The sequence below is a fragment of the Salmo trutta genome, chromosome 5, assembly GCF_901001165.1.
Source record: "Salmo trutta chromosome 5, fSalTru1.1, whole genome shotgun sequence".
NCBI lineage: Eukaryota > Metazoa > Chordata > Actinopteri > Salmoniformes > Salmonidae > Salmo > Salmo trutta.
This window is the reverse complement of record NC_042961.1, coordinates 16,836,390-16,852,141: the sequence shown is the minus strand read 5'-3', so window position 1 is coordinate 16,852,141 and position 15,752 is coordinate 16,836,390. Positions and strand designations below refer to the sequence as shown.

At 44.4% G+C, this 15,752-nt stretch overlaps 1 protein-coding gene across 2 annotated transcripts in view; it reads right to left on the bottom strand.

The window, feature by feature from the left end:
* LOC115193760 (cGMP-dependent protein kinase 1) overlaps window positions 1-15,752 on the bottom strand; it is a 145,730-nt gene that overhangs the window by 20,623 nt on the left and 109,355 nt on the right. For both annotated transcript variants that reach the window (XM_029752721.1, XM_029752720.1), the window contains exons 6-7: window positions 12,653-12,730; window positions 11,700-11,794 (exon numbers count right to left, since the gene is read on the bottom strand). In XM_029752721.1, the coding sequence (XP_029608581.1) occupies window positions 11,700-11,794; window positions 12,653-12,730 (173 nt within the window). The remainder of the gene's footprint in view (window positions 1-11,699; window positions 11,795-12,652; window positions 12,731-15,752) is intronic.

Below are 15,752 nucleotides of genomic sequence, written 5' to 3'. Positions count from 1 at the left end.
AAACACCTGCTGGGTGTGAATTGGGACTATGTGCCAAATGTAGCCTCTCTGCCATTGTGCTACTGATGTCAACAGTGTTTTGGCAGATACACCTGCCTCTCAAGAGGACAGGGTACATTGCTTTTTCCATGTCGGAAGAAAGAAACCCCCAACACACACATATACGCATGCACACATTCACACACACACACACAAACACACACACACACACACACACACACACACACACACACACACACACACACACGCGCGCACAAAATCTATTTTGCTTTCTATCTCAGATAATGAGCAGAGCCCACAAAGAGACTGAGCTGCTAGCTGTTCACTGTTAAAGGGGCAATCTGCAGTTGCTACATCCATTTTTGGACTTAAGTTAATGACGTGATACCATTGATTCTTGAAAGATATAATTTATAAATGCCTCGTGAGCTTAGTTAAACTGTTGAACCCCATCAGAACCCCAAATATAATCCTGTTTTACTCCACTGTTTGTAAACAAAATGAATGTAAACAAACACTGTATAGCGTCAAAACATGGTGACAACTATACTTTAAATCATGGATGATGGTCAGTCCTTGCATCCATAGCTCTGTCTATGAATTTGATATCCAGCCCCATCCCTCAGCTTTTTACAGAAACAGTGGCAGGAGTGGCTTTGTTATTGTTTCAACTCCGAATTGCCCATTTAAGGGACCTCCAGGGTTTCATATTAGAGGGGGATTTGCATCACCTGCTCTCTTCTTCTCCTTTTGTTGCCGGGGTAACGTTTTTGTTTATATTGACAATACTTGTTGTGAAACTATTTCTGCTGTCTGTTAACCTCTGCAAACAATTGATTTACTCTGATCACCGCACACCTTCATAATTGCTTGTAAACACACAGAGAGAGAGAGAGAGAGAGAGAGAGAGAGAGAGAGAGAGAGAGAGAGAGAGAGAGAGAGAGAGAGAGAGAGAGAGAGAGAGAGAGAGAGAGAGAGAGAAGCCAAATGTAGCCTCTCTGCCATTGTGCTACATTGTGCTGTTGTCAACAGTGTTTTGGCAGAAACACCTGCCTCTCAAGAGGACAGGGTACATTGCTTTTTCCATGTTGGAAGAAAGAAACCCACAACACACACATGTACGTACGCACGCACACACACATAGATTCGCCGGAGGGGATGGCTGCCGTTTTACTGGCTCCTAACCAACTTTGCTATTTTGTTAGTTTGTTTTGCATTTTTTGTAACTCATTATGGACATAATGTTGCTGATACCGTCTCTTATGACCGAAAAAAGCTTCTGAACATCAGAACAGCAATTTCTCACCTCGATCTGGACAAAGATTTTTCTTTAATGAGTCCAACGCAAAGGACTTACTGCCTCCCGAGACCAGACCCTCATCCCCATCATTTGTGTGAAGAAAAGACAGGGGGCGGAGGCCTGGGTGCCTTGTGAGAATTCGTTGGCGAGTGAGTAAACCACCACTACCCTTGGTATTATTGGCCAACGTGCAATCATTGGAAAACAGACTGGATGATCTACGTTTAAGAATATCCTACCAACGGGATATTAAAACCTGTAATAACTGGAATAATATGTTTCACAGAGACTTGGCTGAACATCGACACGGATTATATAGAGCTGGCTGGCTTCTCCGTTTTTCGCCAAGACAGAGCAGCTACGTCTGGTAAGATGAGGGGCGGTGGTGTGTGTCTATTTGTCAATAACTGCTGGTGCGCAATGTCTAATATTAAAGAAGTCTCGTGGTATTGCTCGTCTGAAGTAGAATACCTCATGACAAGCTTTAGCCCACACTATCTACCAAGAGAGTTTATTTTCTATATTATTCGTAGCCGTCTATTTACCACCACAAACCGATGCTGGGACTATGACCACACTCAATGAGTTGTATAAGGCCATAAGCAAACAAGAAAATGCTCATCCAGAAGCAGCGCTCCTAGTGGCCGGGGACTTTAATGCAGGCAAACTTAAATCCATTTGACCTCATTTCTACCAGTATGTCACATGTGCAACCAGAGGGAAAAAAACTCTAGACTACCTTTTCTCCACAAATGCTCTCCCTTGCCCTTGCCCTCCATTTGCCAAATCTGACCATGATCCTCCTGATTCCTGCTTACAAGCAAAAACTATAGCAAGAAGTACCAGTGAATCGCTCATTACAGAAGTGGTCAGATGACACAGATGCTACGCTACAGGACTGTTTTGCTAGCACAGACTGGAATAGGTTCCGGGATTCATCCAATGGCATTGAGGAGTATACCACCTCAGTCACCTTCTTCATCACTAAGTGCATCGACGACGTCGTCCCAACAGTGAGCCTACGTACATATCCCAATCAGAAGCCATAGATTATGGTAAAGGCTAGAGCTTCCGCTTTCAAGGAGTGAGACACTAATCCAGACGCTCATAAGAAATGCCGCTATGCCCTCAGACGAACCATCAAACAGGCAAAGTGTCAATACTAAGATTGAATCCTACTACACCGGCTCTGACGCTCGTCGGATGTGGCAGGGCTTGAAAACTATTACGGATTACAAAGGGAAAACCAGCCGCGAGCTGCCCAGTGACGGAACCTACCAGACGAGCTAAATGCCTTTTACACTTGCTTTGAGGCAAGAAACACTGAAGCATGCATGAGAGCACCAGCTGTTCCGGACGACTGTGTGATCACGCTCTCTGTAGCCGATGTGAGCAAGACCTTTAAACAGGTCAACATTCACAAAGCCGCGGGGCCAGACGGATTACCAGGACGTGTACTCAAAGCATGCGCGGACCAACTGGCAAGTGTCTTCACTGACATTTTCAACTTCTCCCTCGCCGAGTCTGTAATACCTATGTTTCAAACAGACCACCATATTCCCTGTGCCCATGATAGTAAAGGTAACCTGCCTAAATTATTACTGCCCCGTAGCACTCACGTCGGTAGCCATGAAGTTCTTTGAAAGGCTGGTCATTGCTCACATCAACACCATCATGCCAGAAACTCTAGACCCACTCCAATTCGCATACCACCCCAACAGATCCACAGATGACGCAATCTCAATCACACTCCACTGCCCTTTCCCACCTGGACAAAAGGAACACATATGTGAGAATGCTGTTCATTGACTACAGCTCAGCGTTCAACACCTTAGTGCCCACAAAGCTCTTCACTAAGCTAAGGACCCTGGGACTAAACACCTCCCTCTGCAACTGGATCCTGGACTTCCTGACGGGCCGCCATTAGGTGGTAAGGGTAGGCAACAACACATCTGCCATGCTGATCCTCAACACTGGGGCCCCTCTGAGGTGTGCGCCTAGTCCCCTTCTGTACTCCCTGTTCACCCACAACTGCGTGGCCAAGCACCACTCCAACACCATCATTAAGTTTACTGATGACACAACGGTGGAAGGCCTGATCACTGACAACGATGAGACAGCCTATAGGGATGAAGTCAGAGGCAGTGTGGCAAGGCAGTGTGGTGGCAGGACAACACCTCTCTCAATGTGAGCAAGACAAAGGAGCTGATAGTGGACTATAGGAAAAGGAGGGCCGAACAGGCCCCCATTCTCATCGACGGGACTGAAGTGGAGAGGGTCGAGAGTTTCAAGTTCCTTGGTGTCCACATCACCAACAAAGTATCATTGTCCAACCACACCAAGAGAGATGTGAAGAGGGCACGACAACACCTTTTCCCCCTCAGGAGACTGAAAAGATTTGGCATGGGTCCCCAGATCCTCAAAAAGTTCTACAGCTGCAACATTGAGAGCATCCTGACCGGTTGCATTACCGCCTGATATGGCAACTGCTCAGCATCTGACCGGAAGGCGCTACAGAGGGTAGTGCGTACCGCCCAGTACATCACTGGAGCCAAGATTCCTGACATCCAGGACCTATATAAACTCAGAAAAAAAAGAAACGTCCCTTTTTTATGACCCTGTCTTGCAAAGATAATTTGTAAAAATACAAATAACTTCGTAGATCTTCATTGTAAAGGGTTTAAACACTTTCCCATGCTTGTTTAATGAACCATAAACAATTAATGAACATGCAACTGTGGAACGGTTGTTAAGACACTAACAGCTTACAGACGGTAGGCAATTAAGGTCACAGTTATAAAAACATAGGACACTAAAGAGGCCTTTCTACTGACTCTGAAAGACACCAAAATAAAGATGCCCAGGGTCCCTGCTCATCTGCGTGAACGTGCCGTAGACATGCTGCAAGGAGGCATGAGGACTGCAGATGTGGCCAGGGCAATAAATTGCAATGTCCGTACTGTGAGACGCCTAAGACAGCGCTACAGGGAGACAGGATGGACAGCTGATCATCTTCGCAGCAGCAGACCACATGTAACAACACCTGCACAGGATCGGTACATCCGAACATCACACCTGCGGGACAGGTACAGGATGGCAACAACAACTGCCCGAGTTACACCAGGAACGCACAATCTCTCCATCAGTGCTCAGACTGTCCACAATAGGCTGAGAGGGGCTGGACTGAGGGCTTGTCTGTCTGTTGTAAGGCAGGTCCTCACCAGACATCACCGGTAACAACGTTGCCTATGGGCACAAACCCACTGTCACTGGGCCAGACAGGACAGGCAAAAAGTGCTCTTCACTGACGAGTCGCGGTTTTATATATATATATTTTTTTACCTTTATTTATCTAGGCAGGTCAGTTAAGAACAATTTCTTATTTTCAATGATGGCCTAGGAACAGTTGGTTAACTGCCTTGTTCAGGGGCAGAACGACAGATTTTTACCTTGTCAGCTCGGGGATTCAATCTTCCAACCTTTTGGTTACCACTCTAACCACTAGGCTACCTGCTGCCCCAGGTAATAAATATTGTCTCACCAGAGGTGATGGTCAGATTTGCATTTAGGAATAAGTGTTACTCCGAGGCCTGTACTCTGGAGCGGGATCGATTTGGAGGTGGCAGGTCCGTCATGGTCTGGGGCGGTGTGTCATAGCATCATCGGACTGAGCTTGTTGTCATTGCAGGCAATCTCAACGCTGTGCGTTACAGGGAAGACATCCTCCTCCCTCATGTGGTACAATTCCTGCAGGCTCATCCTGACATGACCCTCCAGCATGACAATGCCACCAGCCATACTGCTCATTCTGTGCGTGATTTCCTGCAAGACAGGAATGTCAGCGTTCTGCCATTGCCAGCGAAGAGCGCGGATCTCAATCCCATTGAGCACGTCTGGGACCTGTTGGATCGGAGGGTGAGGGCTAGGGCCATTCCCCCCAGAAATGTTCGGGAACTTTGCAGGTGCCTTGGTGGAAGAGTGGGGTAACATCTCACAGCAAGAACTAGCAAATCTGGTGCAGTCTATGAGGAGGAGATGCACTGCAGTACTTAATGCAGCTGGTGGCCACACCAGATACTGACTGTTACTTTTGATTTTGACCCCCTCTTTGTTCAGGGACACCTTATTCCATTTTTGTTAGTCACATGTCTATGGAACTTGTTCAGGTTATGTCTCAGTTGTTGAATCTTGTTATGTTCAAACAAATATTTACACATGTTAAGTTTGCTGAAAATCAAGGCAGTTGACAGTGAGATGACGTTTCTTTTTTTGCTGAGTTTACTAGGCGGTGTCAGAGGAACCAGAGCGCCAAGTCTAGGACCAAAACACTCTTCTATCCCCAAGAAAAAAGATTGCTGAACAACTACACTATTCAAATGGCCACCCAGACTATTTACATTGAACACCCCCCACCTCCCCTCACCCGGCTGCTACTCGCGGTTTATTATCTATACATAGTCACTTTACAAATGACCTTGATTAACCTGTACCCCCGCACATTGACTCAGTACCGGTACCCCCTGTATATAGCCTCGTTATTGTTATGTACATTTCTTGTGTTACCTTGTGAATGATTCAATTTTTTTTACTTTAGTAAAATTAATAAATATTTTATTAACTCTATTTCTTGAACGGCATTGTTGGTTAATGGCTTGTAAGTAAGCATTTCACGGTAAGGTTGCTTTCTATCTCAGATAATGAGCAGAGCCTTTTCCTCCATGGTACATACACACAGAGACTGAGCTGCTAGCTGCGCTAATTTGCCTCATAAAAGGTGTACAGTTTTTGTATTATTTACACACCATGGTGATTTCCTTTCATTAAGACACCAACAACCCAATACAGCCAGTGTGTGGGATAGATAGATTCACTGTTAAAGGGGCAATCTGCAGTTGCTACATCCATTTTTGGACTTAAGTTAATGACGTGTACCCAATGATTCTTAAAGGATATCATTTATAAATGTCTTGTGAGCTTAGTTCAAGTGCCGTACCCCACCAGGACCCAAAATATAAGCTTGTTTTACTCCACTGTTTGTAAACTAAGTAAATGTAAACAAACACTGTATAGCCTCAAAACATGGTTACAACTATACTTTTATATCATGGATGATGGTCAGTCCTTGAATCCATAGCTCTGTCTATGAATTTGATATCCAGCCCCATCACTCAGCTTTTTACAGAAACAGTGGCGGGGGTGGCTTTGTTATTGTTTAAACTCCAGATTGCCCATTTAAGAAATGGAGGGGGGTCTCCATCACATGCTCTCCTCTTCTCCTTTGGTTGACGGGGTAATGCTTTTGGCTGTCATATTGCTGATATTGACAATAGTAGTTGGAAACTATTTCTGCTGTCTGTTAACCTCTGCAAACAATTGATTTACTCTGATCACCTTCACAATTGCTTGTAAACACACAGAGAGAGAGAGAGAGAGAGAGAGAGAGAGAGAGAGAGAGAGAGAGAGAGAGAGAGAGAGAGAGAGAGAGAGAGAAGCTCTGAAATGTCCTTTAGAGCAGCACAGCAGAGACCCGGCCAGCGGTGTACATTTCCAGTCGAGCGTTTGAATTAAACTGGTAATTGGATGGTGATCTGGTGTCCCAAGGAGGGGTTATGAAAATACAGGCTGAGGTGGGACCTGAGACCAGCACCAATCATATTGTTTCCCTTCTCTGTCAACGATATCACACTCTTTAAATAAGCTCTCATCCTCTACTGACCCTCCTATCAACTCACACACATGAACGCACACGCACACGCACAACACACACACTCCCCCGAAGCACAGCACACATCGTCTGAACTGTTGATGGATCTACACCTCAAATGGGAGTTCATACAAGAATGTGACATCAGATACTATGCTGCCCTATCGGGGACAACAACTATGTTTTGATGTACCTCTGTTCCTAGAACAGCCAACAAGATTTATGTACATGATAGACTATAACCTAAGAGGAGAGTGGAACAATTTCTGTTGCGCGTAAACACGCACACGCATGAAAACACGTGCGCAGGCAGACACACACACACACACACTCCAGTATCATTGCTAAGAACAGAATGTGATGTGCAAATATTGTAACAAAAGATCAAAGCCAGAGTCTTGAGATGTAGCGTGTCCTTCATCACACACATATTGAGTTTCATAAGCATCGACACACACCATTAACCTCTGATTTAAAACCTAGCTTGAAGCCCCCTGGTCAAAAGCATTCATTGAAGAAGCTGTGGTCTTTATTTCAATTTGGGAGGCATGCTTGACCATCAAAGCAAACGTTGTGCGGACCGCTTTGCTCAAGACGCCCCGAGACAAAGACTTGTTGGTAAATGGTTACAATAATAAGTGGGCACTGCGTCCTTCTGAGGATACATACAGATGGCCTTAGATGTCCTTAGGGAGAATACAAGAGATAGGGAAAATAAACATGATTTTGAAGAAGGTTTTCCCTGAATCTTAAGAGTTATTTACAGCAAACAGACTTTCTAAACTCCATAAAATATTATTCTGAAAGTGTCGCTATGACATATTATTTTAAACAGAAATGTGTACAGATTCTTCTTCTGGGAAAAGCGATGAATCCTATTATAATCAAATGGGTCAGTCCAATCTACGGTATCATTAGCATGACCATCAGAAGAAGGAATGTTTCACTCATTACTGTGAAATGTGGGACACTTTCTTTCTTATATTTGTTTGACATATCGTCTTCCAATGGCAGCAGAGCTACAGTAGCCCTGTCCCATATGTCCCACATACATTTTAATGATGTCATCTTACATCTCTTATGTTCATTAGCTTCAGATAAGGAATAGACCATACTGTACTCAATTTGCTACACTGCATTTGTCATATAATTACCACCTTATGTATGCTGTATTAATATCAGACAATGATCTTATATAACTGTTTGTGTGAGAAATATGACACGCAACAGATGATCTAGACTGGAACATATCTCTCACTCCAAACGGGTAGAGATTTCTCAGTGAATTATTGCTTCCACAGTAATTGGTTGTCTGCATTACTTCTAATCAATACATCAATATGCATTGTAACTGTTTTGCTTCACACAGGTAAATAGAGCTCAATGGGGATTGTTCCTCATTCAGTCACCACAAGATGGTGCTGGCTACATCCCTTATTTTTTACTCACGTGCAGTGTGTGTGTGTGTGTGTGTGTGTGTGTGTGTGTGTGTGTGTGTGTGTGTGTGTGTGTGTGTGTGTGTGTGTGTGTGTGTGTGTGTGTGTGTGTGTGTGTGTGTGTGTGTGTGTGTGTGTGTGTGTGTGTGTGTGTGTGTGTGTGTGTGTTTGCGTGTGTAAGGGGGGGGATCTATGGAACGTTTGGTTCCTCTTTTGCTAATATCAAACCCACCCAAGGCTGAAACGCACTGGAGACTAACCGGGTGATACTCATGAAACCAGTTTTAAACATGTCTGTAGCAAATTGAGTTACAAAACCATGATCCATCTGCAAAAATCAACTACCATTCTGAGGACTAAGATGTCTAGTTCTCAGCAAAGTGTGTTATTTTAAATACATTTTACACTTTCGCCTGAATTTTGTACATTTTCACCCCAAATTCTCATTACTGAAATACGTCCGGATTATGTTCTCGGGCCATTTCATACAATTTTACTTTAGAAAAACGTAACTTATTTTAATAAAACACAAAATATGTTGTTGTAGTTTGTCCATAAATCATAAAAATTGTATACTAGTTGATAATATTTATTATGTACAAACAGTGTCTGTGGACATCTCATTACGTAACACTTTTTCAAGTTCCTGTAAAAACTCCAATCAGTTTTTTTACAAAGTTTTATTCATCCATGATGCATCATCTAGAGGAGGAGTAGAGGTTAAGTTAAGGAATCTAGGCATATGTCGCGTGTCACTACTTCACAGGAGAGCTGTTTGAACATAAACTTTTTTTAAATGCGTTTTTTGTCAGAAATGCCTTCTCGAACATATGAACTCTCATGTGCCTTTATAACAAACTTGTATGCCATCTGCAAACACGAATAAAATTGTTAAATTATGAGCCTAGTTGGTTTAGCCACAGAAAAAGTAAGCAACCTTCCCGCTAGCCATGAGTTTAGATTTGTCTGCCATATAGCATGCTTCTGTCTATTTGAGCTGGTCAGTATGTCTAGGTGATCCTCTCTAATGCAGGCTTTAAAAAAAATTATCGTGTAGTAAAACTGCATAAGCCTAATGTCAAGGTAAAGTGTACTGTTAGCTCGCTAACGTTAGCTGACTGGCTCACTAGCTAACGTTACGTGTATGCTCTCCACTTTCTGGAGGACCAAGTTTTTAAATCAGTAGAATTCGAGGATGATAGCTAAGGAGAAGGAGAAAACATCTCTTTCCGGATTAAATCTTCAAACTAAGGGCAACCATGGCATCCAACAGGAGATGTGTCCATCCATGATATATACGGGAAAGATAGCCTAGCTAGCTACATTTTCAGACATTACACATTTCTAATTTTGACAGAAAGTGGTTTCATTTCAAGTTAAAGTGTACTGTTAGCTAGCTAACGTTAGCTGGCTCGCTAGCTAACGTTATGTGTATGATCTTATTATTTGTATCTCAGAGCCATTTGCTTGACTAGTTATAGCCTAATGTTAGTTAACTAACATTGAACCTGGTTGGTTAGCTACCTGCAGATTCATTCAGGGTAGTAACGTCATGAGTTGGCATTATGATTCATTGTTTACCTTCATTGTTTAGCTAGCTAGCAATATGTCTTAACAAAAGACTCTCGTCTGAGTGTGTCAGAGCGCAGAATAACAGATGAAATTACGAACACTGAACACCCGTTGAATATGGCCGGTGTCAGTAAATGTCGGCAAAATAGCGTAATTAAATTGTTGCCACCAGCACAGTTACAGTCACCAACGATCTGGATAACATGAAAACAGCCTAACCAGCTCTGCTAGGGTGAATCAAATGGTCAGAGTGGGGTGTTCTCTCATTATATGCCTGGAAGTAGCTAGCAAGCTAGCCAATGTTACCCGGTTAGCTTGGGTGCTTGACTGCCGTTGTGAGGTTAAAATGTTTGGATCAACCCTACTCATCGATCAGAGCATCCAGTGTGTGCTCTGAACGCTCCGAGAGTGAAACGCTCTGAATATACAAACGGACAATCTGACAGCACAGTTGCAGTCACCAATGCTCTGCATAACATAACAGCCTAACCAGCTCTGCTAGGGCAAGTAATGTTCAGTGAGCTGTTCTCTCATTTGTGTCTGGAAGTAGCTAGCAAGTTAGCTTGGCTGCTTGACTGCTGTTGTTTGTACAGAATGCTTGGATCAACCCTTAAAGAGATGGGTGGGGCTAAAGCTTAAGGGGGTGTGAACGATGCTGAATGGGTGTAGACAAAGAAGAGCTCTCCAGTTGCAGTACCAAAACATTCAAAGTCAATTTTCAAAAAAGTGAGTTTACAAGTTTATCAACTTTCAAAGCAAAATTAATTTCCCATTATTCCTGTAGCATATGATATACAATTTTGTAGCTCTGAGTCTCTACTTTTATCCAATATAAAAATCACAATTTCAAATAAGACCGTCACATATGCCTTCAGAATGAGGTTCTTATTCTCAAACACCCCTTTTACCCCACTTGGCCTTCTCATTACTGAAACAGCTAAAAAGCTCAAATTAGGGGAAAAAAATCTGGTTTAATTTTATTATGTTTTATAATTTCATTTGACATATTTGTATTTTCAGTGTTATGTTTAACTCAGGCCTTTTCATTAGAGGAGCAATGTTTAAAAATATATTAGAAATTGATTTGTGCATTCCTTTTTTGGACTGTTTTTTGGACTGTTGCGGTAGTGGTAAAATGCATAATGTGATCAAAAAAACATAATAATCATTATGAAATACAAGGTAATAAGGAATGAAAAGAAGGCTACGTCAGACATTGGGGTCCTTTGTACAGATGAAGTTCATGAGTACATAACTACAGATAAATACAATGAAGTACATACTGTAAGTACGGTCTTACCCAATACATTTGTGGACAATGATAATGATGCATTGGATTTATACAAGCACTTGCCAGGTTCTCAAGGTACTTCACAATGTGTCAGGGGGGAGATCACTCAGGCAATGTGATGCATGTGGTTTATTGGGGGTATGCACATAACAGATATTCTGGTCACAATTCTGATTTCATCCACTACCACAGAGCACCTGCCTAGAAAGAGGAAGAGGAAAAGAGAATGAAAGGGAGAGAGAGGGTGAGAGAGATGGGCAGGTAGAGAGAAAAAGAAAGAGAAATGGAGGAAAGACAAGGAGGGAAAGAGATAGATAAAGAGAGAGAGAGAGAAAGAGAGGGGGCAGGGCAAAGAGTGGGAGATAGAAGTGTGAAAAGAGGGGTTATCAGTCTTACCCATGCAGGGCCTTCTCTCCGAACCAGTCTCCTTTCCCCATGCTGCGGAGGTAGACAGGATCCCCGCTGGGCTTGTCTTCCCTGGTCACATTCACCTGGACAAAGGGGTGGGGTGCCACTTTAAATCCATAAGGGGGGAGTGAGCAGTTATACATTCTGAGAGAAAGGACCTATGGGACCATGAGCTGCACTGTAAGTACCTCAAACCCTTCTGTAATGGACATTTCTGTAACTGTATGGTTGACTAATCACTACATTATTCAACATCAAAGTGAGGTTAATGCAGAGCAGGGGTGATGGACATATCTGTGCATGCTAAATCTTTGTACATCTTTGATGGACATTATGGTGCTATGGTCTGTGAGGAACCACTAACCAGGTCATTAGCTAGCTGACAACTGAGCGATGGAGGTCCAGCAGAAATGGTCAAAGTGAAGATATAGAAGGTCGTTTGACTTAATTAAGGCTTCTATCTTCATTCATTAGAAGGTTCTATTGCGGTATGACATCACGTCCACCAGAAATACATAGCTAAATCTGAGGGACAGAGTGATAATTCAACTTTTAATATGATCTGGAAGACAAAAAGGGAAAGAAAGACCCAGGAAAAGAAACATAAAGAGAGAGAGAGAGAGAGAGAGAGAGAGAGAGAGAGAGAGAGAGAGAGAGAGAGAGAGAGAGAGAGAGAGAGAGAGAGAGAGAGAGAGAGAGAGAGAGAGAGAGAGAGAGAGAGAGAGAGAGAGAGAGAGAGAGCGAGAGAGCGAGAGAGCGAGAGAGAGAGAGAGAGAGAGAGAGAGAGAGAGGTTTGTTCCACTAGTTGAGACAGATGGATACTGTACATCTTGATAATTTGAATGGGGTAAATCGTTGACCTTATCTGGCTCCCTGGCTGGGACAGAAGGTAACATGTCTGGCTGAGAGCCCTATATCAATAATGATGATGAGGGTCTCACCATTCCCTTACTGACAATGAAGAAGGTGTCTCCTGTGGCTCCCTGTCTGACGATGTACTCTCCATCCTCATAGTGTGTCTGGAACCAAAGAGGAGAAGATAAGTGAGAAGGATGAGTCACCCAGGCACCTCTGTCTAATACCCACTTCACCCCAGGGTGAGACACCTTGAACACGTTGCATTGGTGAAAAGGTTTTCCCTCAGTACTGTATCTTAGTTGCGGTGCAGAGTCCCCTGAAGCAACAATCCTTTGAAAGCACACACACATTCACACACATATAAGCACATAGGCACAGCCGCACGTGCATGTGCACGCACGTGCACGCACGCTTCATATTCTTCACACTCTCATTTCCTGTGTTTTCTCTTGATTTGAAAGCCTCTCCTTGAACCTCATACACACACACAGGTAGGTGTGTTAACCTGTAAAGACAGGATTATGTGTAACACACTGCCATTTATCCAGGTAAAGATGGTTGAATGTGGTATGTGAGAGTGAGTATCTGGCCTTTGTAAGACAAAGCTGTGACATTTAACTTGTAGAGGGCTCAGCCGATCAATACACTGTGACCAATGTGCCACACCAGACCAACTAAACACACTGCCCATGGAAACAGATGCTGACCTTTGTATATTATGGTCATCCAATCTGAAAACGTAGAGGTTACATTGTCTTCTTGTTGTTCGGTCTAGCAGTCAAATCCTGGGTGGTGTTCTAGCGATCTGCCCCAATATACCTGTTAGCAACAGGGTTTAGATGTGTGCGTTCTTTTACTCATCCATCTAGACACAATACCCCATAATGAAAAGCCAAAACAGGTTTTTAGAAATGTTGGCAAATTTATAAAAAAATCCCAAACTGAAATATCACATTTACATAAGTATTCAGACCATTTACTCTGTACTTTGTTGAAGCATCTTTGGCAGCAATGACAGCCTCGAGTCTTCTTGTGTAACCATCTGCGCTGAGAGTCGGGAAGCAAGTTCAGGGAGTGAGTGTCTTAATAAAAATAAACGGAACATAATACATAACAAGAACCTCGAACAACGCACAGACATGGAACAGAAACAGAAACAATGATGCCTGAGGAAGGAACCAAAGGGAGTGACATATATAGGGCAGGTAATCAAGGAAGTGATGGAGTCCAGGTGAGCCTGACGATGCGCAGGAGCGCGTAACGATGGTGACAGGTGTGCGCCATAACGAGCAGCCTGGTGACCTAGAGGCCGGAGAGGGAGCACACTTGACAGTACCCCCTCTCCGACGCGTGGCTCCAGCCTCAGGAAGCAGACCCAAATGACGATCCCGGGAAACAGGAGCGGACCGGACACCTCTGCAGAGGTGCAGGAAACCCGTCAGTCTGGCTGAGACGCAGGAGCATGGCAACCTAGAGCGCTGGAGAGAAAACATAACTGATGGTACCCCCTCCCCGGCACGTTCGGCTCCAGCCGCAGGACACCAACCCAAGGAACGATCCTGGGGATCAAGAGCGGACTGGTCACCCCTGCTGAAGCGCGGGAACCTGTCGCCGGCTGGGATGCGGGAACATGACAGACCGGCTGAGACAGGGGAGCCGGGCGATCCAGTTGAGGCATGAGAGCCTGACAAGAGTGGAAGCAGGGGAGCCTGGCGATCCGGCGAAGGCATGAAAGCCAGACGAGCCGGCTGAGGCGGGGGGGCCTGTCGATCCGGCTGAGGTACGAGAGCCTGTAGTGGCTCCCTGTAGTGGCTCCTCAATTTTTTTTAAATAACACTCCCTGATGCTTCCCTTGGGTGAGGAGGCATTCTGTAACGATGTGCGCTGAGAGTCAGGAAGCAAGTTCAGGGAGTGAGTGTTTTAATAAAAATAAACGGAACATAATACAAAACAAGAACCTCGAACAACGCACAGACATGAAACAGAAACAATGACGCCTGGGGAAGGAACCAAAGGAAGTGACATATATAGGGCAGGTAATCAAGGAAGTGATGGAGTCCAGATGAGTCTGACGACACACAGGTGCGCGTAACAATGGAGACAGGCGTGCACCATAACGAGCAGCCTGGTGAACTAGAAGCCGGAGAGGGAGCACACGTGACATCTTGTGTATGACGCTACAAGCTTGGCATATCTGTATTTGTTGAGTTTCTCCCATTCTTCTCCACAGATCCTCTCAAGCTCTTTCAGGTTGGATGGGGAGCGTCACTGCACAGCTATTTTCAGGTCTCTCCAGAGATGTTCAAGTCCCGGGCTCTTGCTGGGCAATTCAAGGACATTCAGAGACTTGTCCCGAACCCTTAGGGTTGTTGTCCTGTTGGAAGGTGAACCTTAGTCCCAGTCTGAGGTCCTGAGCGCTTTAGAGCAGGTTTTCATCAAGGATCTCTCAGTGTTTTGCTCCATTCGTCTTTCCCTCGATCCTGACTAGTCTCCCAGTCCCTGCCGCTGAAAAACATCCCCACAGCATGATGCTGCCACCACCATGCTTCACCGTAGGGATGGTGCCAGGTTTCCTCCAGATGGGACGCTTGGCATTCAGGCCAAAGAGTTCAATCTTGGTTTCATCAGACAAGAGAATCTTGTTTCTCAAGGTCTGAGAGTCTTTAGGTTCCTTTTGGCCAACACCAAGTGGGCTGTCATGTGCCTTTTACTGAGGAGTGTCTGGCCACTCTACCATAAAGGCCTGATTGGTGGAGTGCTGCAGAGATGGTTGTCCTTCTGGAAGGTTCTCCCATCTCCACAGAGGAACTGGAACTCTGTCAGAGGGACCATCACCTCCCTGACCAAGGCCCTTCTCCCTTGATTGCTCAGTTTGTCCGGGCGGCCAGCCCTAGGAATAGTTTTGGTGGTGCCAAACTTCTTCCATACAAGAATGATGGAGGTCACAGTGTTCTTGGGGTCCTTCAATGCTGCAGACATTTTTTAGTACCCTTCCCCAGATCTGTGCCTTGACAAAATCCTGTCTTGGAGCTCTATGAACAATTCCTTTGACTTCATGGCTAGATTCTTGCTCTGACACGCACTGTCAACTGTGAGACCTTATATAGACAGGTGTATGCCTTTACAAATCATGTCCAATCAAGTTGTAAAAACATCTCAAGGATGCACCTGAGCTCAATTTCA